This window comes from Eleginops maclovinus, chromosome 9, assembly GCF_036324505.1.
Source record: "Eleginops maclovinus isolate JMC-PN-2008 ecotype Puerto Natales chromosome 9, JC_Emac_rtc_rv5, whole genome shotgun sequence".
NCBI classification, from domain to species: Eukaryota; Metazoa; Chordata; class Actinopteri; order Perciformes; family Eleginopidae; genus Eleginops; species Eleginops maclovinus.
The window spans coordinates 28,266,293-28,288,275 of NC_086357.1; the positions used below are offsets into that span (position 1 = coordinate 28,266,293).

At 42.0% G+C, this 21,983-nt stretch overlaps 2 protein-coding genes across 3 annotated transcripts in view; both read left to right on the forward strand.

Moving 5' to 3' along the window:
• palm1a (paralemmin 1a) overlaps positions 1–6,297 on the forward strand; it is an 11,719-nt gene extending 5,422 nt beyond the window's left edge. The window contains 9 exon segments of the mRNA XM_063890769.1: positions 65–145; positions 1,120–1,241; positions 1,408–1,471; positions 2,071–2,092; positions 2,231–2,287; positions 2,430–2,504; positions 4,509–4,640; positions 5,276–5,721; positions 5,723–6,297. Of these exon segments, the coding sequence (XP_063746839.1) occupies positions 65–145; positions 1,120–1,241; positions 1,408–1,471; positions 2,071–2,092; positions 2,231–2,287; positions 2,430–2,504; positions 4,509–4,640; positions 5,276–5,721; positions 5,723–5,887 (1,164 nt within the window). The 3' untranslated portion in view covers positions 5,888–6,297.
• A 3,413-nt stretch (positions 6,298–9,710) lies between these two features.
• On the forward strand, positions 9,711–20,283 carry misp (mitotic spindle positioning). 2 transcript variants are annotated; one of them, XM_063892171.1, is made up of 9 exons: positions 9,711–9,777; positions 12,473–12,591; positions 14,400–15,166; positions 15,316–15,808; positions 15,957–16,578; positions 18,047–18,315; positions 18,357–18,641; positions 18,728–18,766; positions 19,853–20,283. In XM_063892171.1, exons 2-9 carry the CDS (start codon positions 12,532–12,534, stop codon positions 19,940–19,942), a joined length of 2,625 nt encoding a protein of 874 aa, XP_063748241.1. In that variant the 5' UTR covers positions 9,711–9,777; positions 12,473–12,531; the 3' UTR covers positions 19,943–20,283. The 2 variants fall into 2 exon arrangements, with proteins under 2 accessions (XP_063748241.1, XP_063748242.1); XM_063892172.1 differs by lacking the exons at positions 9,711–9,777; positions 12,473–12,591 and adding an exon at positions 13,215–13,260.
• The last annotated feature ends 1,700 nt before the right edge of the window (positions 20,284–21,983 follow it).

Sequence of the window (21,983 nt, forward strand, 5' to 3'; positions counted from 1 at the left end):
TAAGGTGATGCTAAAAGATTTACCTGTGTGTGTTTGTCTGACTCCATTTCCCATCATGCCTCAGGAGAAAAGGAAGTGGCAGACGGAGATTGAGAATAAGAAGCGACAGCTGGAGGACGACAGGAGAGCACTGCAGCACCTGAAGGTGATCAGCTGTTTGCATACAGCTGTTTTTATAATGCATATTAATATTCAAACCTCCGACACTCATCCACAAAGTGTTTCCTGCGGTCTGAGATGTGAAGTCAGCATCGGAAATATTAAGTGAATTAATAATTAAAATTCTTTCTTACTGCCTCCACACAGAGCTGATGTAACCTCCTCCCATTAATGTATAAACTAAATAAACCGTAGGACTTACGTGCAGCTTTAATTGAGTTAGTTCGACAGTAGTTTATTAGTTTGTGTAATTTCTACAGTGTTTACATTTTTATTTGAGTTATTTTCAGTTATTAAAAAAAGGCTCACAGTTACTTTAATTTTTCAGGGGTTCAGTTATCATTTAGTTTTGGCTCCAGTGATTGTTCTCATTATTCTACATTACGGTAAAGCTGTTTTTAATGATTCTTTACAGCCTGGTCCAGTTATTTCTGGGTAATTCTTTTCAGATGTAAAGCTATTTTTAGTCATTTGTTTAGGTCGCAGTTATCCTGCGTTATTTCTTCAGTGTTCCAGTTGATGTTGTTTATTTCTGACAGCGCAGTAGAGTGATTGTGAGGTATTCTCAGGGTATCTGCAGAGGTGTGTCTCTGAGCAGCTGCACAGTATAAATATCTGAACCGCAGAGTGTTTGACCTCAGAATGAAGTATTTTTAACGTCCAGCTGCTCGCAGACACAGATCAGCTGATCGCAGGGACATAAAGGCTATATACAAACTATATATATATATATACGTATATATATGTATATATATGTATATATAGTATATATATATATATGTATATATATGTATATATAGTATTCTGACACACACACTGTAGTATTATATAGATGCAGAAACACTATGTTTAATTTATCCTCCAGAAACAGAATCACAATCTGCAGGTCTTTATGTATTTCAGGAATGTTAAATGTAAATACTTTGAATAGTTTAAATACTTTAATGTTTCCTCCTGCAGTCGAAGGCTCTGAGGGAGCGCTGGCTGCTGGAGGGAGCTTCCGGTCCGGAGCAGGACGACCGGAGGAAACAGCTGGAGCAGGACGAGGAGAAGAGCCGGAGTCTGGAGGAAAACATATGCAGGTTAATCAAATAAAATACAATGAAAATAAAATAAAAGAGAGACTAAATGAATTCCCTGAAAATGTTCCTGGTTTTTAACTTTTGTCTCAGTTTCTCAGTTTCTCAGTGAAATTCGTCCAAACGTTTTTTATTATTTGAATTTGAAAATGTAAAATGTGTTTTTCAGGTTGGAAGAGGAGCTGTTTATTTTGGAAACAGGGGGAGTGTTTGAGACCATAACACACACTACTGTGAGTATACACACACACACACACACACACACACACACACACAACGTTAAATATTCAGGATTTTTATGGAGGCCGGACGTTGCCATAATCAAAAGGAAATAAAGGAACAACTCAATAAATAAATTAATGTAAGATATAAAATACCAAATCAAATATAAAACTAATAAAAACATTAATTTTATTGGAATGTTTTCTATTATTTATTTAAATATATATGTATTTAATATTTGACATTGTTTTTGTGCATTGAAGAGCATCTCAATGTCTTTATTGAGTAACTTATATTTAATGCATTTTATTCAGTATTTATCTTTATAGGTTTTTATTCTATATTGCATTTTATAAACAATACATTCTCTATGGTTTTTTATTGACCTTATTAATAAATTATACATTTCTATTTTATTTTTTATTTTGGAACATTTAACGGCACATTATTTAATTTAAGTCATTTGTATTTTCATCAGGCCGTTTCTGTTTTTATCCATGTATTCATATTTTATTTTGTAGTTCTAGACTTCAGTTTTCCTGTTCCTGTTTCCTGTCGGACTACATTGACTTTAATTGTGAAGTTGAACTTCCTGTCTGTGTGTCCCCAGGTTTCATCAGGATCAGCTAAAGGTACATTTCTTCTTCTCCTGTCGTGTTGTTGTTGTTGTTGTTGTTGTTGTTGTTGTTGTTGTTGTTGTGTTGGTGTTGTTGTTGTTGTCGTCGTCGTTGTGTTGTTGTTGTTGTGTCTCACTGTTTGTCTCTGATCAGATGTCGAGGTCAAAGTCCACAGCGTCCCTCAGCAAGACGAGGATCAGATCATTCAAGGTGAGACTGTGATGGTAATCAGATTACAGCAGTGTGATCCCCTCCTGTCTTACACCTCATTATGTTTCATACGGAGGACACATCATTTTTCACTCCTCTCCCACCGCCTGGTCTTTACTCTGCCTCTTTTATTTCCCATGAGCCCTTGCAGAGGTCAAAGTTCACAAAAGCCCCCGGATGAACAAACCGAGGGGGGAGACGGAGGAGATGAAGAGAGGTGAGTCTGAGAGACCCAACATCTGTTGATCAGTTATTACTCTCTCAAGATTCAAGAGAAAGAGCTGTCGTTACGTCTCTCTGTGTTTAACACCTAACAACCTGTCTGTCTGTCTGTCTGTCTGTCTGTCTGTCTGTCTGTCTGTCTGTCTGTCTGTCTGTCTGTCTGTCTGTCTGTCTGTCTGTCTGTCTGTCTGTCTGTCTGTCTGTCTGTCTGTCTGTCGTTGAGTGTCTGAGTCTTTAATCTTAGTCTTATGATTTAATCTTTTATGTTTATGACAGCATATTAGAGCATTTATAGGGGATGCATCTGTCGTCTGGACTCTTTAAAGTAGAGACACTACATACATATATACACCTGAACATCAGCAGGAGAGGACTCTTTAAAGTAGAGACACTACATACTGATATACACCTGAACATCAGCAGGAGAGGACTCTTTAAAGTAGAGACTCTACATACTGATATACACCTGAACATCAGCAGGAGAGGACTCTTTAAAGTAGAGACACTACATACATATATACACCTGAACATCAGCAGGAGAGGACTCTTTAAAGTAGAGACACTACATACTGATATACACCTGAACATCAGCAGGAGAGGACTCTTTAAAGTAGAGACACTACATACTGATATACACCTGAACATCAGCAGGAGAGGACTCTTTAAAGTAGAGACACTACATACTGATATACACCTGAACATCAGCAGGAGAGGACTCTTTAAAGTAGAGACACTACATACATATATACACCTGAACATCAGCAGGAGAGGACTCTTTAAAGTAGAGACACTACATACTGATATACACCTGAACATCAGCAGGAGAGGACTCTTTAAAGTAGAGACACTACATACTGATATACACCTGAACATCAGCAGGAGAGGACTCTTTAAAGTAGAGACTCTACATACTGATATACACCTGAACATCAGCAGGAGAGGACTCTTTAAAGTAGAGACACTACATACTGATATACACCTGAACATCAGCAGGAGAGGACTCTTTAAAGTAGAGACTCTACATACTGATATACACCTGAACATCAGCAGGAGAGGACTCTTTAAAGTAGAGACACTACATACTGATATACACCTGAACATCAGCAGGAGAGGACTCTTTAAAGTAGAGACTCTACATACTGATATACACCTGAACATCAGCAGGAGAGGACTCTTTAAAGTAGAGACTCTACATACTGATATACACCTGAACATCAGCAGGAGAGGACTCTTTAAAGTAGAGACACTATATACTGATATACACCTGAACATCAGCAGGAGAGGACTCTTTAAAGTAGAGACTCTACATACTGATATACACCTGAACATCAGCAGGAGAGGACTCTTTAAAGTAGACTCTACATACTGATATACACCTGAACATCAGCAGGAGAGGACTCTTTAAAGTAGAGACACTACATACTGATATACACCTGAACATCAGCAGGAGAGGACTCTTTAAAGTAGAGACACTACATACTGATATACACCTGAACATCAGCAGGAGAGGACTCTTTAAAGTAGAGACACTACATACTGATATACACCTGAACATCAGCAGGAGAGGACTCTTTAAAGTAGAGACGCTACATACTGATATACACCTGAACATCAGCAGGAGAGGACTCTTTAAAGTAGAGACACTACATACTGATATACACCTGAACATCAGCAGGAGAGGACTCTTTAAAGTAGAGACACTACATACTGATATACACCTGAACATCAGCAGGAGAGGACTCTTTAAAGTAGAGACTCTACATACTGATATACACCTGAACATCAGCAGGAGAGGACTCTTTAAAGTAGAGACACTACATACTGATATACACCTGAACATCAGCAGGAGAGGACTCTTTAAAGTAGAGACACTACATACTTCATTTGGAAGTGGTTGTGGTTTAATCCCCCCCCTCTCCTATGGCTCTAATCCGCTGTCATACGTGTTGATGTTAGGTGTGTGTGTGTGTTTGTTTTGTTGACCCTCCCTTCCCTCCAGCCATGTACTCGGTGGAGATTAAAGTAGAGCGGGACAAAGTGACGGGGGAGACCCGGGTCCTCTCCGCTAACACCACACTTCCTGTTGACCTCTCTCACCACGGGGTCAAAGTGTACGAGGACGAGCGGAAAGGTGATGTCGGAAAATAGAAAAATGTAATAAACTCAGAGCCGGCTTTACGAGAGGTTTCCCGCTCAACACAAACACAAACTGAGCTCTGATTGGATGAGCAGGAACTTCTCTTAAAGTGACCTGACTGCATGATGCCGCCCTTTTTTATGAGGAACGCGCTGCAGCTTCAGAAACATCTCCAACAACTCTTCAACACATGCAGCATTTAGAAATCATTCAGCAACCTGAGGAAACAGCGTTTACTAAAAGCTGCTGAAACCAAACGCTGCAAGAAGCCGAAAACACAAAGATGCACCTCTATGCAGACGACATACTGTTTATTCATACGCTCGACCCTCATTTGGTCCAGAAGCTTAAGACTGAATTTCATTACAAACTGAAATCAAAATCAGTTTTAAATGTTCAGAAAAACCAAGATTCAGATTTTCTGTAAAACTCAAACATTTTCGTTTTTTATGGTGAATTTATTGACGGATCTAAATCAGACGTTCTGGTACGAAGTTCACAAGTTCTTTAAACAACAAAGCAAGTTCACATCTCTGCCGGTGTGACTAGTCTTGTGAAATCTTTGAAGGGTACTGTTTGATATTTTTTGTGTCATATCTTCTTCCTGACCTTTGCCCTTTCCCTCTCAGTGGTCCACGAGATGAACGGAGAGGACGGCGTCCAGCTGCTCAGCTTCTCCCAGGTGGAAGAGCTCATCTTCAAAGCCGACGAGGCCTCGGTGGTCTCTCACACCGGAGACACCGTGACCTCCCTCCCCACCGCGGAGGTCCAGGATGAGGAGGAAGAGGAAGAGGCGGCCCCGGAGCAGGTGGAGATCCTGGAGCCGGTGGAGATCCCAGGGGTGGAGGCGGACCCGGGCGGCAATGTGAACGTGGAGGAGGCGAGCGCGGAGAACCCGGTCACCATGGTGTTCATGGGCTACCAGAGCGTGGAGGACGAGGACCAGACGAAGAAGGTCCTGGGGGTGCAGGGCAGCGTGAAGGCCGAGCTGGTGCTCATCGAAGACGGGAAAACGTCACCGGGCGAGGCTAACACACCATCTCCTCCTCCGGCTGCGTCACCCAAACCTGATACCTGCCTCTCCCGACGAAACGCCCGTCTTCACCGACTTGTCCCCCGCCAACAAAGATCAAGAGGCGGCCGCCGTGACGCCGAGTAACGGGGGGACGCCAGGGGAGACGAGTGAGGTGCAGGAGATTAAAAAGGAGAAGCAGCCGTGTAAGTGCTGCAGCATCATGTGATCCTGCAGGCGGCGTCCACAGTATAATCACCGGGACAAAAACTACAAAAACTAAACTCCACCCACTGCCTCAGCCTAACAACATGACTTCATTTCCTCCTGTTTTATAAAACCTTTCTTTACTTTTTCTATTTCCTTGAAGCCTTTTTACTTTTGTACTCCTCATGTTGATTAGCTTAGCATTAGCATTAGCCCTGCAGTCATGAGACCTGTACGACTAACCTCTTCCTCCTCCTGCTTCTCCTCCTCCTCCTCCTCCTCTCTCTCTCTCTCTCTCTCTCTTTATAAGCTACATCATCTGAAAAAGTGAATTAATTTTAGACTTGTATTTATTTGATTTTGTATGTTTCTCCAGCAGAGTCTCATGATTCTGTTTGTCGGAGAGTTTCAGCTTTGCTTTTGGTTTTATAAACGAGAAAATAAAGTGAGCTGACAGATGAGTGGATTCTGTTTTTGTTTCCCCGTCGCCTCCATCACATCACCATGGTGTCCTGCATGGCCCTCCATCACCGCAGATATAATTTACTGGACGATGACGGCTTTCTTTTAACCTCGGGAGTCTCAGAGGTTAAACAACGGCGTTCCCAAACAAAAAGTCTGAAGTAATAGCCAAGTTAGCTTTATTTACTACCCAAGCAATTGTGATGTAAAAAAGTAATCTGAGTTTGTTCTGCACCGGTCAAAAGCGATTCTGCTTCATCTTTATCTCTGTCTTTTAAAGTGACACATATGTGGAATACGTAAGTTAAAAATGCTCCTGTCCTGTCAGAGCTAGACATTTTGACAGGAAGTGACAACCATAAAAAGACATCTCTTAAGTGCAACCTTTAAAAGAAATTGGATTAGCAGTACACCGTTAGCAACATGTACTGCGGGGAGCACACTATGTTCATTGCCATTTGTGTCCAATGAAGGTGCACAGCTGCAAGATCAGACACAGTGAAGAGAGGGATCTATGTTTAAAACAGGACAGCTTATCGGCATTGTGAACGGAAACACTTCCAACACGCTAACGCACGTTCACCATTAACGTCTGTGAAAACAAACGGACCCTCATCAGGTTTAAACACTTCCTGTCTTCCATCAACAGATCATCCATCAACATGGTGACCTCACAAACAAAGATGGCCTCCTGAGTGGAAAGTGGCACGGAGACGGCCGCTCGTTGTTTGTGAAAGAAGCGCTGAAGCTCATCGTTACAAACGGAGGAAACACATTAAGAGTCTGAATTTGTAATCAGACAAAAATAAACCAAAGTTGGAAACGATTATCTGTTAAAAGCTGTAATTCTGGATTCAAGTCTCACCTTGGGAAGAGCATGCTAACAGTTTCCCCTGTTTCCAGTCTTTATGCTAAGCTAAGCTAACCTGCTGCTGGCTGTAGGATAGTATTGCTTTAATCGTACAGTTATGGTAACGAGACGTAGTGAATTGATAAAAACAACGCTAGATCCTTGTTGCGTAGCAAAGTAGCAGCTAGACCTTATTAGCTTACAGTCAGGCGGTTGGCCACCGCCTCGCATCTCTACCTGCTAGCAGAGAGTGATTGTTAGTTTCACACTTTCATTGTTGGCTCAAATCTACACCGTGCATCGTCATGTTAGCTTAAGTAATTTGGATGCAGCTAACTAACCAATCGTGGTATTGTGCTAGCAGTAACGTTAAGGTTAGCCAGCTAGCTTTAACTTAGCTACGCGAGACAGATCTGGTGTTGATAGCTTTGATACGTTCATTTAAAACCAGCAAACTAGCTGGTGTTTCTGTTTGTGAGCTGAAGAGAAGGGCGAGGCCCCTGGTAAACATTCATTCATGTGTTAATGCCGAGCAGGCGGTGGATCTCTCCATTACCATCGATCCGTCTGAAACTCAGACATTCAGGAAGAGATACAGACTGAATGTGAGAGCTGGGTATTAATTATTCATACATTAAACAGGATGAACCTTCCCTGGATCAAAGCAAGACCTCTTCTGCTGGACTCTAAGAAATGAACCTGCATTAAACCCCATCAGCCTGCAGTCATCATTAATATTAAACAGAACGGGAAATAATAAGGACGTCTAGACTGGATCCCTGTGGAGCGGCTCTGATTCCTCAGCATGTCAACTTCACATTTCAATGATAAATATGAACCCACAGACTCAGAGTGTGTTGTGTGAGCATGTTGCTAACAGTTTGATGCTAACGGCCTCCCCATAAGGAATGCATAGAAATAGTTTTTAAAGAAGCTTATCTTTTCAGTTTGAAGACATTTCTTTCCTATCCTGTTTTAAAGCCTTCATGTTGTTTAGGTCTTTCTTTGCAGAATAACTCATAATCATATGAATAATATGCACACTCTTGATCTCAGGCCCCTACGACAAAGTTATTGCAAAAAGTTTCAAAGAGATTTGCATTAAAAATAAGAATCCATCATAAATTCTGTTATTCAATCCTTAGCTAACATTGAAAAGTGTATAAACACAGTTGATTTATTCATTGGTTGCTTGATTATCTACAATTCTACATAAGGTTTAATAGGGTATGTGTCCCCTCTGAGTTAAAAGACTGAAAGCCTCAGGAACAAAGACCCCCCCCCCCCCCTCTCTTTTGGAGTTGATCCATCTCTATAAAAACCTGTCTGAAAATCAGCTGTGCACATTTTGTGTTTTTGGGTTGTGCAACCATTAGGCAATAACCAACCAAGGGAACCCCACCTAATCACCTGGATCTCCTCCTAGAGCCCCATGGTGTTTTTTTTTCCAAAACCAATCAGCTCTCAGAGGGGCGTGGCCAACAGCAGCTCATTAGCATTTAAAGCTACAGACACAGAACCGACTCTTGGAACAGGGCTGGAACAGAGGGGATTATGGGACGCTACAATGATCTGGTTGGTGTTCAGCCCATGTTTTAAATATCTGAGACCTATAGTACAGTGTTGGAAAAATGTTATAAGAGGGGACATTTAATAAGCTACGATTCATTTGAATACATTTCAATCTGTTTTGGATTTTTACTGAAATATTTTGTATCGATAATACATCTTTAATATCATTTCAAACATTTAACTCTATCTTTCTTCAAGTTTCTCTTGTTGTATTTATCCTGCTTTGGTAAGATCTCCCCAAAAATAAGATCCCTGATCCCTGATCCCTGCCCTGATCCTCTCCTGGATACTAAATACTTAGCAGGAACACTTTCCAATGAAACAGCAGGTTGTATAACATAGTGCGGGGTCATGTAGAAACTGCTGATAGTGTGTAGAAGCATCCGCGTGCTTTGTGTTGATCAGCTCGTTGTCATGACGCCTCCCCCCAGCAGCACCTCCTGTCGTCATGGTAACCTGCTGACCCGAGCCCTGTACGTGAGAGACAATTTACAATGTCAAAATAAAAGCATAAACACAAACTCTATAAAACAATGAAGTAATAACCCTAACCCTAACCTATTAAACCACACACGTGTTCACAATTTCAAAGACCTGAAAAAAGACTAAAAAGAATCAGTTAAAAGTATAAAATAGTAGTTATAGAACTATTAATAAATATATAAGTACAATCACTAAACATGATAATAAAACACAGAACAATGTCTTAATATCGGAGGAATAAACTGGAAAACAAAACAAAGCAGAGTAGTGTTTGATTGTTAGTGTGTGTGTGTGTGTGTGTGTGTGTGTGTGTGTGTGTGTGTGTGTGTGTGTGTGTGTGTGTGTGTGTGTGTGAGGCGGGTGCGGTCAGTCATTGTGTGTTTCTGTCTGTCAGCAGCATTCCTGACAAATTCCACTGCTCAGCAACCCACACATATACACATACACACACACACACACACACACACACACACACACACACACACACACACACACACACACACAGTCAGTCAGTCAGTCCTCCATCAGCTGCGGAGCTGCACCTGGTGAGTCCTCGTCTTGTTGATGTTTTACTTTACCTGTGTGAGGTCGTGATGGGGTCACCTACCTGTTTCTGAGAACAGCTGTTTGATAAAGAGTGATGTGAAGAAAAGTCAACTTTATGTAAGCCCCGCCCCTCACACATTCAGACGATGTGATTGGATGCTGCAGACTGATTGACAGCTCTGTGGTTAATGTTTGTAAACAATCATCGTCTGAAGGAGGGTTCTGCTCAAATGCTATTTTACCTCAGCTCTTCTTCTATCTGGTTTGGCTTCTTCTAAATGTTTAATTCTGTGATTTCAGTTTTAATAATAATGCCATAACCAATAGTATAAAAACAAATGTAAAATAAATATAATGAAACCATACAATTCAGAGGTAAATGGTGTACTTTTAATCCACTACATTTATTTAGTCCCTTTAGTTTCTTTACAGATCTGGATTACTGATGGTAAATATAATCTCCCTTAAATCAGACTGTAGTTCACCTGCAGTAAATCCAGCAGCTACCCTGCAGTATACAAAGCCATTCAAACTAGCTGCACCTTTACCAGCTCTGAGAACACTTTAATGATCAATCATTATAAAACATATCAGAGATATTATTCAGAAATGGACCAATCAGACAATGACTACTTTTACTGTCGCTACTTTAAGTACATTTAGAGGAGAGTACTTTCTACTTTCACTGGAGGAACATTTAGAATACTTTCACTGTGACAGAGTATTCCTACACTCTGGTACTTCTACTTTACTCAAGTACAAGATCTGAGTACTTCTACTTTACTCAAGTACAAGATCTGAGTACTTCTACTTTACTCAAGTACAAGACCTGAGTACTTCTACTTTACTCAAGTACAAGACCTGAGTACTTCTACTTTACTCAAGTACAAGACCTGAGTACTTCTAATTTACTCAAGTACAAGATCTGAGTACTTCTACTTTACTCAAGTACAAGATCTGAGTACTTCTACTTTACTCAAGTACAAGATCTGAGTACTTCTACTTTACTCAAGTACAAGACCTGAGTACTTCTACTTTACTCAGTACAAGATCTGAGTACTTCTACTTTACTCAAGTACAAGATCTGAGTACTTCTACTTTACTCAAGTACAAGATCTGAGTACTTCTACTTTACTCAAGTACAAGATCTGAGTACTTCTACTTTACTCAAGTACAAGACCTGAGTACTTCTACTTTACTCAAGTACAAGATCTGAGTACTTCTACTTTACTCAAGTACAAGATCTGAGTACTTCTACTTTACTCAAGTACAAGATCTGAGTACTTCTACTTTACTCAAGTACAATCTGAGTACTTCTACTTTACTCAAGTACAAGACTGAGTACTTCTACTTTACTCAAGTACAAGATCTGAGTACTTCTACTTTACTCAAGTACAAGATCTGAGTACTTCTACTTTACTCAAGTACAAGATCTGAGTACTTCTACTTTACTCAAGTACAAGACCTGAGTACTTCTACTTTACTCAAGTACAAGATCTGAGTACTTCTACTTTACTCAAGTACAAGATCTGAGTACTTCTACTTTACTCAAGTACAAGATCTGAGTACTTCTACTTTACTCAAGTACAAGATCTGAGTACTTCTACTTTACTCAAGATCTGAGTACTTCTACTTTACTCAAGTACAAGACTTGAGTGCTTCTACTTTACTCAAGTACAAGATCTGAGTACTTCTACTTTTACTCAAGATCTGAGTACTTCTACTTTACTCAAGTACAAGATCTGAGTACTTCTACTTTACTCAAGTACAAGACCTGAGTACTTCTACTTTACTCAAGTACAAGATCTGAGTACTTCTACTTTACTCAAGTACAAGATCTGAGTACTTCTACTTTACTCAAGTACAAGATCTGAGTACTTCTACTTTACTCAAGATCTGAGTACTTCTACTTTACTCAAGTACAAGATCTGAGTACTTCTACTTTACTCAAGATCTGAGTACTTCTACTTTACTCAAGTACAAGACTGAGTGCTTCTACTTTACTCAAGTACAAGATCTAAGAACTTCTACCTTTACTCAAGTACAAGATCTGAGTACTTCTACTTTACTCGAGTACAAGATCTGAGTACTTCTACCTTTACTCGAGTACAAGACCTGAGTACTTCTACTTTACTCAGTACAAGATCTGAGTACTTCTACTTTACTCAAGTACAAGATCTGAGTACTTCTACTTTACTCAAGTACAAGATCTGAGTACTTCTACCTTTACTCGAGTACAAGATCTGAGTACTTCTACTTTACTCGAGTACAAGACCTGAGTACTTCTACTTTACTCAAGTACAAGATCTGAGTACTTCTACTTTACTCAAGTACAAGATCTGAGTACTTCTACTTTACTCAAGTACAAGATCTGAGTACTTCTACTTTACTCGAGTACAAGACCTGAGTACTTCTACTTTACTCGAGTACAAGATCTGAGTACTTCTACTTTACTCGAGTACAAGATCTGAGTACTTCTACCTTTACTCGAGTACAAGATCTGAGTACTTCTACTTTACTCGAGTACAAGACCTGAGTACTTCTACTTTACTCGAGTACAAGATCTGAGTACTTCTACTTTACTCGAGTACACTAAACGTTGAATCTCTTCTTGTTTTAACCACTGATCTTATTTCAGGAGAACAAACAGAAACACTCGTTAACATGTGGGGGTCACCTGACTGTGTGTCTCAGGGCTGATGGTGATTGGTTCCTGCTGGCTGAAGGTGTAACATCACCCCCCTGCAGGTGAGATGTTCAGGTACACCGCTCCCTGGCAGGTCCTCTGTCTCAGTCTGGATCAGGACACCAAGGTGAGGAAAACAAACACACCTCTCGATTTATTCCACCGTCTCATTCTTTATAAACTCTGTTCATCACACACACACACACACATACACACACACGCACACACGCACACATAAACACACGCACGCACACATACACACGCACACATACACACACACAGACACACACACACACACACACACACACACACACACACACACACACACACACACACACACTTATAAAGAAAATAAAAAATCAAAGAAACATTGAAATACAAAATATTAGAGCCTTACTGAAAGGACTTAGACTATGTGAAATAATAAATTGCATAATAAATCATTTGAAATGAAATGACTGATGTTTTGGGTTGTTTCAGTCCTTCAGTGGTGTGTTCGGTGTTTGCTCAGCAGAGGGCAGCAGCTCGACACAAACAACAAAACATTCAGAGGAAATAAATGAGTCAAAATAATTCCTAAATACATTTATAAATAAATATAGATATTCCTCAAGATGCAAAAAGAACATTCTGAAGAGACAATGAGAACATACGTGTGTGTGTGTGTGTGTGTGTGTGTGTGTGTGTGTGTGTGTGTGTGTGTGTGTGTGTGTGTGTGTGGGAGGAGTGTCTGATTGCAGATATGAACTTTGTCTCTTCAGTTATTTTTCAGTTTGCTGACAGAAGCTGAGCTCAGGTAGGAGGAAAATGCTTTGATACCTTTCATTATATGTAGTCACTGCAGTCTATAGTTCAAGCAAGATCAACAATATTTACTAAAAACAAACCATGTTGGAAAAGTTTAGAAGCTTTGAATTAAACTTTATTCAAAACTGTGATATTTCGTTATTCTGTTATAATGAGTTATATTGGTTACTTAAGTAAAGGCTGCTGTAGAACAACATTTAAGAAACAGAAATCACAAAAAAATACAAAACATAAATTAATTTAATTTCTAAACGTTTTAGTTAAACTTTATTTACCTTTGCTTCAAGAAATGTAAATTCTACAGCTTCAAATATTTGTTTACATGAAGTATTCTGTTAAATATGTAATACATGTACACACTGAAGATAAAACTAAGTATATGTACATTGTGTATCATTTAAAACAGATCATGTAAACACTGCGTTTGTACTTCTTACCATCTCACAGACTTTATTAGCATCAGAGTTCAGGACATTAATGCTAAAGCTAAATAAACGTTAGCATGTCAAACACGTTTAAAATGATTCCCGTTTTTGTCCTGAGAACGGGCCTGTGTGTGTGTGTGTGTGTGTGTGTGTGTGTGTGTGTGTGTGTGTGTGTGTGTGTGTGTGTGTGTGTGTGTGTGTGTGTGTGTGTGTTTCAGTCTTATCTTTCTTCAAACATTGAAGTTTATCTCTGTCCAGCAGATACACCGAATGCATGCGATGCTACAATGCTATGCTAACATCACACAGTATATATTTTCACATATTCTTAGAATATCACAGATGTTTTAAAACATAAACAGTGTTTTATTGATACGGAAGGAAATGTAATACATGTTTTAATCATTTAATCTGCAACACAATACTTTATTTTAAATAAATAACTCTAATGTCAAATCGGAAAATTAGCTTAGCATTAAAAAACATTTCAAATATGATCCTTTCTATTTGTATCTGAACTGATGCTTAGAGTCATTTGAAATATGTTCATGGGGAGGGGACAACAAGATAACGTAAAGTAAAAAATCAAATTCCATTTTTTAATGTTTGTGTTTAGAATACTATTTATTTTCCATTCAAGTAAATTTACATTTTGATATCAATCATTCAACACTAATGCTTTAGTAATGAATCTCTGTTCCAGAGAGTGTCTGCAGGAGACCGTCCTGATGTTCCGACTCTGAGCTCCGGTCAGCAGCCTCCCTCCCCTGCAGCCATGGACAGCGCCCCCCAGCGGTGGGTCCTGAAGCCCCTGTCCCCCCTCCTGCAGCCCTCAGACCTGCGCAGCCTGGCTGGACCGCCCCAACAACAAACCTTGCCCCTTGATGACATCTCTATCGCTCGCAGTCCCTCCTCCGTGGTCGTCTCCTCGCAGGGCGACCGGTCCAGAGACGTGGTGGTTCAGACCCGGCAGGTTGCCGTATCCCAGCCCCGAGGCAGCGCCGAGGAGGAGGAGGAAGATGAAGATGAAGACTGGCCTCCCAGCAGCCCCAGCAGCAGCTCTGGTTCTCACTGCGGGTTCTACTCCTTCGTGGAAGACCCGACGAGTCCAGAGGCCGAGCAGAACCAGGCCTGGATGACGTCTTCAAAGCGGCAGAAGCAGCTGGCCACGCTGAAGGAGGAGCGAGGCTTCAGACTGCAGAGCTACACCGGGACCAGGAGGCCAGCGAGCCTGTTCCCAGAGTCCGACGGAGACGAGAGGTACCGTCTGGACCTGAACCCAGAGGAGTTCCAGGGGAAGGATGAGAAGCAGCTCAGGGAGGAGATAATCCGGAGCCAGGTGCCGAAGAAGAGCTCAAGAGACCAGGAGGAGGCCCTGAAGAGCCCAACCTCCAAAGACCAGGAAGACCTGGAGTTCAAGACCTCCAGAAACCAGGATGAGGACCGACTGAAGGAGGGGTTCAGTTTCAGGCAAGTTTTTTGCAGTTCGGTTGGATGTCTGTTCCCTTGGGTCTTGTCTTGATATCTGTCCTTGTTTGAAGGTGTAAATGGAGCGGCTGTGATGTAAGAAACATTTCAGACTTGATCTGACAATAAATTATTATCTCATCTTATCGTAGAGCTGCTGAGAACATCGACCAGGAGCAGATCAGCTTCAGCACCGCCAGGCAGCAGTTCCTGCAGATGGAGCAGGACCGCCTGGTTCCCTGGAGGATGCACCTGAACCTGCAATCTGCTGGGACCTCCCAACATCACAGAGAAGAATCTACGCCATTTAAAGCAACAGAAGAAGAGGAGGCATATCCAGAGAGGAGGGTGGTGGTGGTGTCCGAAGACCTGGACTCCGGTCTGGAGGAGCTCTCAGTGGGCGGCGGGTACTGCAGCGACGAGTGCGTCTTCAATGATACCAGGAGAATCTACGAAACCTCCACCGAGAAGGAGATCGGGTACGAGACTTCCACCGAGAGGGAGATCCTTAATGAGACCCCCATCGAGAGGGAGATCCGGTTGGCTCAGGAGCGAGAGGAGAACCTGAGGAGAGTTCGAGGCCTGACGCTCAGCGACTGCAGGGGGGAGATGATCCAGATCGAAACCAAACGACTCCTGATGCCGGTCTCTGGTGGTCCCTTTTATTTATCAAATGTGGATAAACAATCAACAGATTTCTCTGTCGTGGTTCATTTCCTTCATGAAAATTAGGCGAGTCATTCAGAGATCATCAGAATTGTAATAAAAGTAAAAAAGTGATTTTCTGTTACAGGTCAAAGCCAGAGAGAAGAACCGGGTGAGCTTCCTGATCCAGAGGGAGATCCAGAAGGAGACCCAGAGGAAGGGGGTACCTCCGCAGGACATAAAGAGGGATTTCCACCAGAGAGGCAAGGAGGAGAGGACAGAGGAAAGACGAGCGTCCGAATCCGGAGACACTGAAGTCTTCCCATCTCCCTGCTGTCCTCACCGACACCCCGAGGAGACCGAGCTGTTCATCAGGAGTTCAGCTGCTTCCTCCTCCCGATCCTCCTCACCCTCCTCACCCACACCTCGGTCCTGGAGACAGAACCTGCAGACCACCGGCCTACAGTCCCGAAGACAACGAACTCCGGACTTCATCGAGAAGGAGATCCAGGAGATGCTGAGGAGGGAACAAGAGCTGAGAGAGTCCAGGGAGTCCAGGGATATGAAGGAGTCCAGGGATCTGAAGGAAGCCAGGGATCTTAGGGAGTCCAGGGAGTTCAGGGATATGAAGGAGTCCAGGGATCTGAAGGAAGCCAGGGATCCGATGGAGTCCAGGGTAGAGGCGGGTGGACAGCTCTTCTCCCCGACTTCTCTGGTGGAACAGGGAACAAAGATAGCCAACAGTCAGTTCTACCCGGCGACAAACACAGGTACGTCTTCTGTATGAAGGCTGAATTACTAACCAGGGCTCCGGGTCTTCTTTTTTACCCCTTTAACACAAACTGGTTCAAGGGCTGACCCGAAAACTGGTTCTTAAAAGGCATGGAGCTAGAACTGAACTGAATTTCGGTGGAATAGGATCAAAAGAGTCAGTTATTTTAGAGTTATTTGATCAAGTGCACATTGTAATCCAATCAAAAGTCTTCATTTAGACTCATGTGAAGACTTTGAACTCCATCTAGGTTCTGGTTTATTACAGACAATTACTTCTTGTTATCTAAAATGCTAATGAATGATTATGTGATGCAAACTTTTGTTCAGTAAGGATAAATTTAAAGACACAAAAATGAACTCCTAAAAGTAGATTTTGGGTGTTTTCTTTCCACTTTTCCACCTTTGGATGAAACAAAATTTCTCACAAGCAATTATTTGTATTTATTTTTTGTTTAAATGTGCAGATCAGATCATTTTAAAGGATGAAACCGATCTTTTTTAGAACTAACATCTGTTCATTTAAAGATAAACCTTTAGTCATAGTTTGGTTATATTACGTAACATTAGCCACCTTGAGCTACATCCACACAAAGTTGTCTTGTATCCTCCTTTCGTTTCTTCAAATGCCTTAAAGTCTCCTTTAAAGCCATTAAACGTGTCGTCCTGATGGAGGGTTTTCACAATAAAAGTTCCTGTATGACGGTATTTATGATCCACAGTAAAAAGCTCAGCAGGGTTTTCCCCCTGCAGTGAAACCAGCATGATCTTTGACCGCAATAAAAACTGTGAGCAATGGAAGCATTTTAAAATAAATATCTGAAGCAACAGATAGTCTGGCAGGAAATCAGAGGACGGTTCAACAAGAATAAAGTATAATCAGCTGTTTTGTGCCATGTTTAAATGCTGAATGGACCCTGGTGAGGAGGCTGCTGTCTCATGTGTTCAGGAGAGAATGAATAACCTAACAACGACCAAAGTTCAGCAGCTGCAGTTTGAGTAAATCAGTAACCAGTGAGCGGGTTCAGAAGACCTTTACTCTGAAAATCTCAGGGGTAACTTCCAGTAAAGTGACGAGGAAGTGACAAAAGATCACACTGATGTTCACTGACCTACCTGCACAGGTGAACACTGAGAGGGGGAAACAGCTTCACCTGCTGGACGGATTTATATGACGTGTTAGGGTTATTGGAGGAAATGAAACATAAAAACTTAGCTGGAAGAAAGGAAAACACGTTTTAAAAACACAGAAATTCAAAGATTTAAGTTTCAAATGAAGGGGAAACACACAGGTACAGTTTTAATGTCACAAATATACCAGAAAAATCCAAAACATGGAAGAAAATGTTTAATTTCAAGTCTCAAATGTCCTCTGAAATCTGAGATTCTTACACGCCTGTCTTTATGAGCATTACCTATCAGAGGTCAGGTGGGATTTCCTGTCTGATAAAGCACTTCCTGTTTCAGATAAACCCGTCAAGATCTCGTCTCCTCGACCCTACGTCCGGCTGCCATCCCTCTCCTTCATCACCGCTCAGCCCTGGTCCTCCTCATCCTCTTCCTCAGCTCCTCCTTACGTCCTCCCCTCTTCTACCTCCTCTTCCTCACTTCCCCCTCACCTCCTCCCCTCTTCTTCCCCTTCCTCACTTTCTCCTCACCTCCTTCGCTCTTCCCCTTCTTCCTCACTTCCTCCTTACCTCCTCCCATCTTCCCCTTCTTTCTCACTTCCTCCTCACCTCCTCCCTCTTCTTCCCCTTCTTCCTCACTTCCTCCTCACCTCCTCCCCTCTTCCCCTTCTTCCTCACTTCCTCCTCACCTCCTCCCCTCTTCCTCCTCTTCCTCACTTCCTCCTCACCTCATCCCCTCCTCTTCCCCTTCTTCCTCACTTCCTCCTCACCTCTTCCCCTCCTATTTCTCACCTACTTCTGACCTACTCCCCTCCTTTTCCTCACCTCCTCCTCATCTCCTCCCCTCCTCCCCCGCTCCTCTCAGAGGCCTGACGGAGACGCTATTGCAGGACTTTGAGGAGAGACGACTGAAAGGGAAGCTGGAGGACAGCGCGGTGAGTTAGCCACGCTCTTATTTTGAAAGGACTTCTTTGAGTGGCATTAAGAGAGTACTTTAAAATGTCTTCTGTCCTGTTCTCAGTATGCAGGAATTCAGCTGGTGGACGACGTGAATAACGAGGTAAAGACCTAATTTTACTTTGATGTCTTTGTCTCATTGTTCTCCTTTGTCACCGTGTGTCCTTGTTTCTTGGTGTTCTTCTCTCCCTTGTCTTCCTGTATCCTAGTCTTCATGTCTCTTTTCTCAGGTCTCTATGTGTCATGTCTGTCGGTCTCTTTTCCTCCTTGTCTCCTTTTGACTTTGTTCGTTTCATCATTGTCTCTTTGTCTCATGTCTATTGATCTCTTTGCCTTTTGTCTCCTTCTCTCCTTTTCTGGTCTTCTTGACTTTTGCCCCAATGTCTAATTAAGCTCCTCATCTGCTTGTCTTTTCACTTGGTCTTCTCGTTGTCTCCTGGTGTCCTTGTGTCTGTATGCTTGTTTCGTTGTCTCTTTTTCTCTGGTCGCTTTATCTTATTCATTTTTGTGTCCTTGTTTCTCTGTCAAGTTGTCTTCTTCTCTCCCTTAGCTTCCTATCTATCTTAGCCTTCTTGCCTCCTTGTTTCCTTGTTTCCTTGTGTCCTTGGTTTCTTTTGACTTTGTTCATTTTATTCCTGACTCCTTCTATCCTTGTGTCTTAGTCTTTTTATCTTTCCAATGTCTGATTAAGCTCCTCGTCTGCTTGTCTTTTACACTTTGTCTTCTTATTTTCCTCCTGGTATCCTTGTGTCTTTTTCTGTGTCCTTGTTTCTTTGTGACTTGTCTTATTTCCCTTGTCTTCCTGTCTCTTTGTTTTCTTGTCTCTATAACACGTTGTCTTCTTATTGTCTCTGTGTCTTCTTGTTTCTTTGTGTTATTGTTGGTTCTCCTTAGTCGCCTTGTGTCTTTGTTTCTTTGTCAAGTTGTCTTCTTCTCTCCCTTGTCTCTTTGCTTCCTTATCTCCTTTTTAATGTGTCTCTTTTCTCGGGTCTCTTGGTTTATTTATATTTTGTCTCCTTATTCTCCTTGTTTCCTGATGACATTGTGTCTTTTACTATTGTCTCCTATCCTTGTGTCCTAGTGTTCTTGTCTTCTTGCACCAACATCTAATTAAGCTGCTTGTCTCCTTGTCTCCTTGTCTCCTTGTCTCCTTGTCTCTTATTATTTCTGTTGACTTGCTGGTTTTCAGGTTGTTGAGTCGACTCGAGTTATTCGACATAAAAACCAGCAAGCTCTGCGCTGGGAGGCCGGAGTCTTCTTCAACCAGGATGAGCAGTGAGACAGAACCAGCTCCAGAATCAGGACCTGAACCAGGTCAAGGATCATAACCAGACCCAAATCCAGATCCAGATCCAGATCCAGATCCAGAACCAGGACTCGGTTCACTCAGATTTGAAAGGTTTTTAAAACTGGGACACTCCAAACGGCTGCTCCTGATTGGTCCTCTCCTCGTCCAATCAGATGCACAGACTATGTTTCTGATTCATAAAGAAAATAAAGAGTTAAAGTGAGTTTGTTTTGATCACCTGACGCAGAGAAACAGGAAGTGATTGTTTGAAAGGTTTTAATCTGATGCATCGAAAAACTACATAAAAATAAAGAATATTTTGTAAACTGTCAGACTGTCTCGCTGTCTTTAACGTGTAACACTAAAGACTGGGAGGATGTAAATACTGAATGCCACTGAACAGACAGAATGGCTCACCAGGTTAAAGTTAATTTTATTGGTGAAATTCATTTGAGAAATCGCCCAAAAATATGTAAATAAAAATAATCAGAAAAAAGCTAAATAATGGTAAAACTTAATTCAGTGTCTAAAAGTTTCAGTATGATTTATATATTTACCTGTCTGTGATTGCTAATGTCTTACACGTAACCTTTGTGGGGGAAAGCCTTCCATTGTATAAAATACAGTATGTAATAATAATGTCCAATCAATGCCTTCTGATGCAGCTCTTTCAAAATGAAAGACTAAAAGACTTGGAAAACACACACACACACACACACACACACACACACACACACACACACACACACACACACACACACACACACACACACACACACACACACACACACACACACACACACACACACACACACACACACACACACACACACACACACACACACACACACACACGTTTACATGCCAAGCTATTAAAATGATAAACACACCACAACACACACACACACACACACACACACACACCACACACACCACACACACACACACAGTCCTGGTTGCTGTTGCCATGGAAACACGCTGGCTGCTGTATCGCCTGCAGGAGATAAAAAAGGGAGAACATGGCTTCTGTGTGTGTGTGTGTCCGTGTGTGTCTCCGTGTGTGTGTGTGCTGTGTGTTGGAGCTCTTATCTCTAAATCAACACTGTTGCCATGGAAATTGCATAATGAGCCTGAAGGTGCAGGACACGAGTGTGTGTGGTGAGGACAGTATCAAAGCTTCAGTGAAATTCTAAACGTTTCCTGTTTCAGTGTGTGTTCAGGCTCCGCCACACTAAACGTTAATTTTAAAGGCAGGGGTTTGATTTAAGACTCTCTCTCTCTCTCTCTCACTCTCTCTCTCTCTCTCTCTCTCTCTCCTCTCAAGGTGGCTAATGTTGGGCTATAAAGGAACTACAGCACGGTCACATGACTTCAGGTCACCACCGCTAAGCTAAGGTGGCTAATGTTGGGCTATAAAGGAACTACAGCACGGTCACATGACTTCAGGTCACCACCGCTAAGCTAAAGGAGGCTAATGTTGGGCTATAAAGGAACTACAGCACGGTCACATGACTTCACGTCACCACCGCTAAGCTAAAGGAGGCTAATGTTGGGCTATAAAGGAACTACAGCACGGTCACATGACTTCACGTCTCCACTGCTAAGCTAAAGGAGGCTAATGTTGGGCTATAAAGGAACTACAGCACGGTCACATGACTTCAGGTCACCACCGCTAAGCTAAAGGAGGCTAATGTTGGGCTATAAAGGAACTACAGCACGGTCACATGACTTCACGTCACCACCGCTAAGCTAAAGGAGGCTAATGTTGGGCTATAAAGGAACTACAGCACGGTCACATGACTTCACGTCTCCACTGCTAAGCTAAAGGAGGCTAATGTTGGGCTATAAAGGAACTACAGCACGGTCACATGACTTCACGTCACCACCGCTAAGCTAAAGGTGGCTAATGTTGGGCTATAAAGGAACTACAGCACGGTCACATGACTTCACGTCACCACCGCTAAGCTAAAGGTGGCTAATGTTGGGCTATAAAGGAACTACAGCACGGTCACTTGACTTCACGTCACCACCG

Coding starts and splice junctions, on each gene's coding strand:
- misp (XM_063892171.1), top strand. CDS start 12,532: ATGTTCAGGTACACCGCTCCCTGGCAGGTCCTCTGTCTCAGTCTGGAT. Junction 16,579..18,046: donor CTACCCGGCGACAAACACAG/GTACGTCTTCTG, acceptor TTCCTGTTTCAG/ATAAACCCGTCAAGATCTCG. Junction 18,767..19,852: donor TGGACGACGTGAATAACGAG/GTAAAGACCTAA, acceptor GCTGGTTTTCAG/GTTGTTGAGTCGACTCGAGT.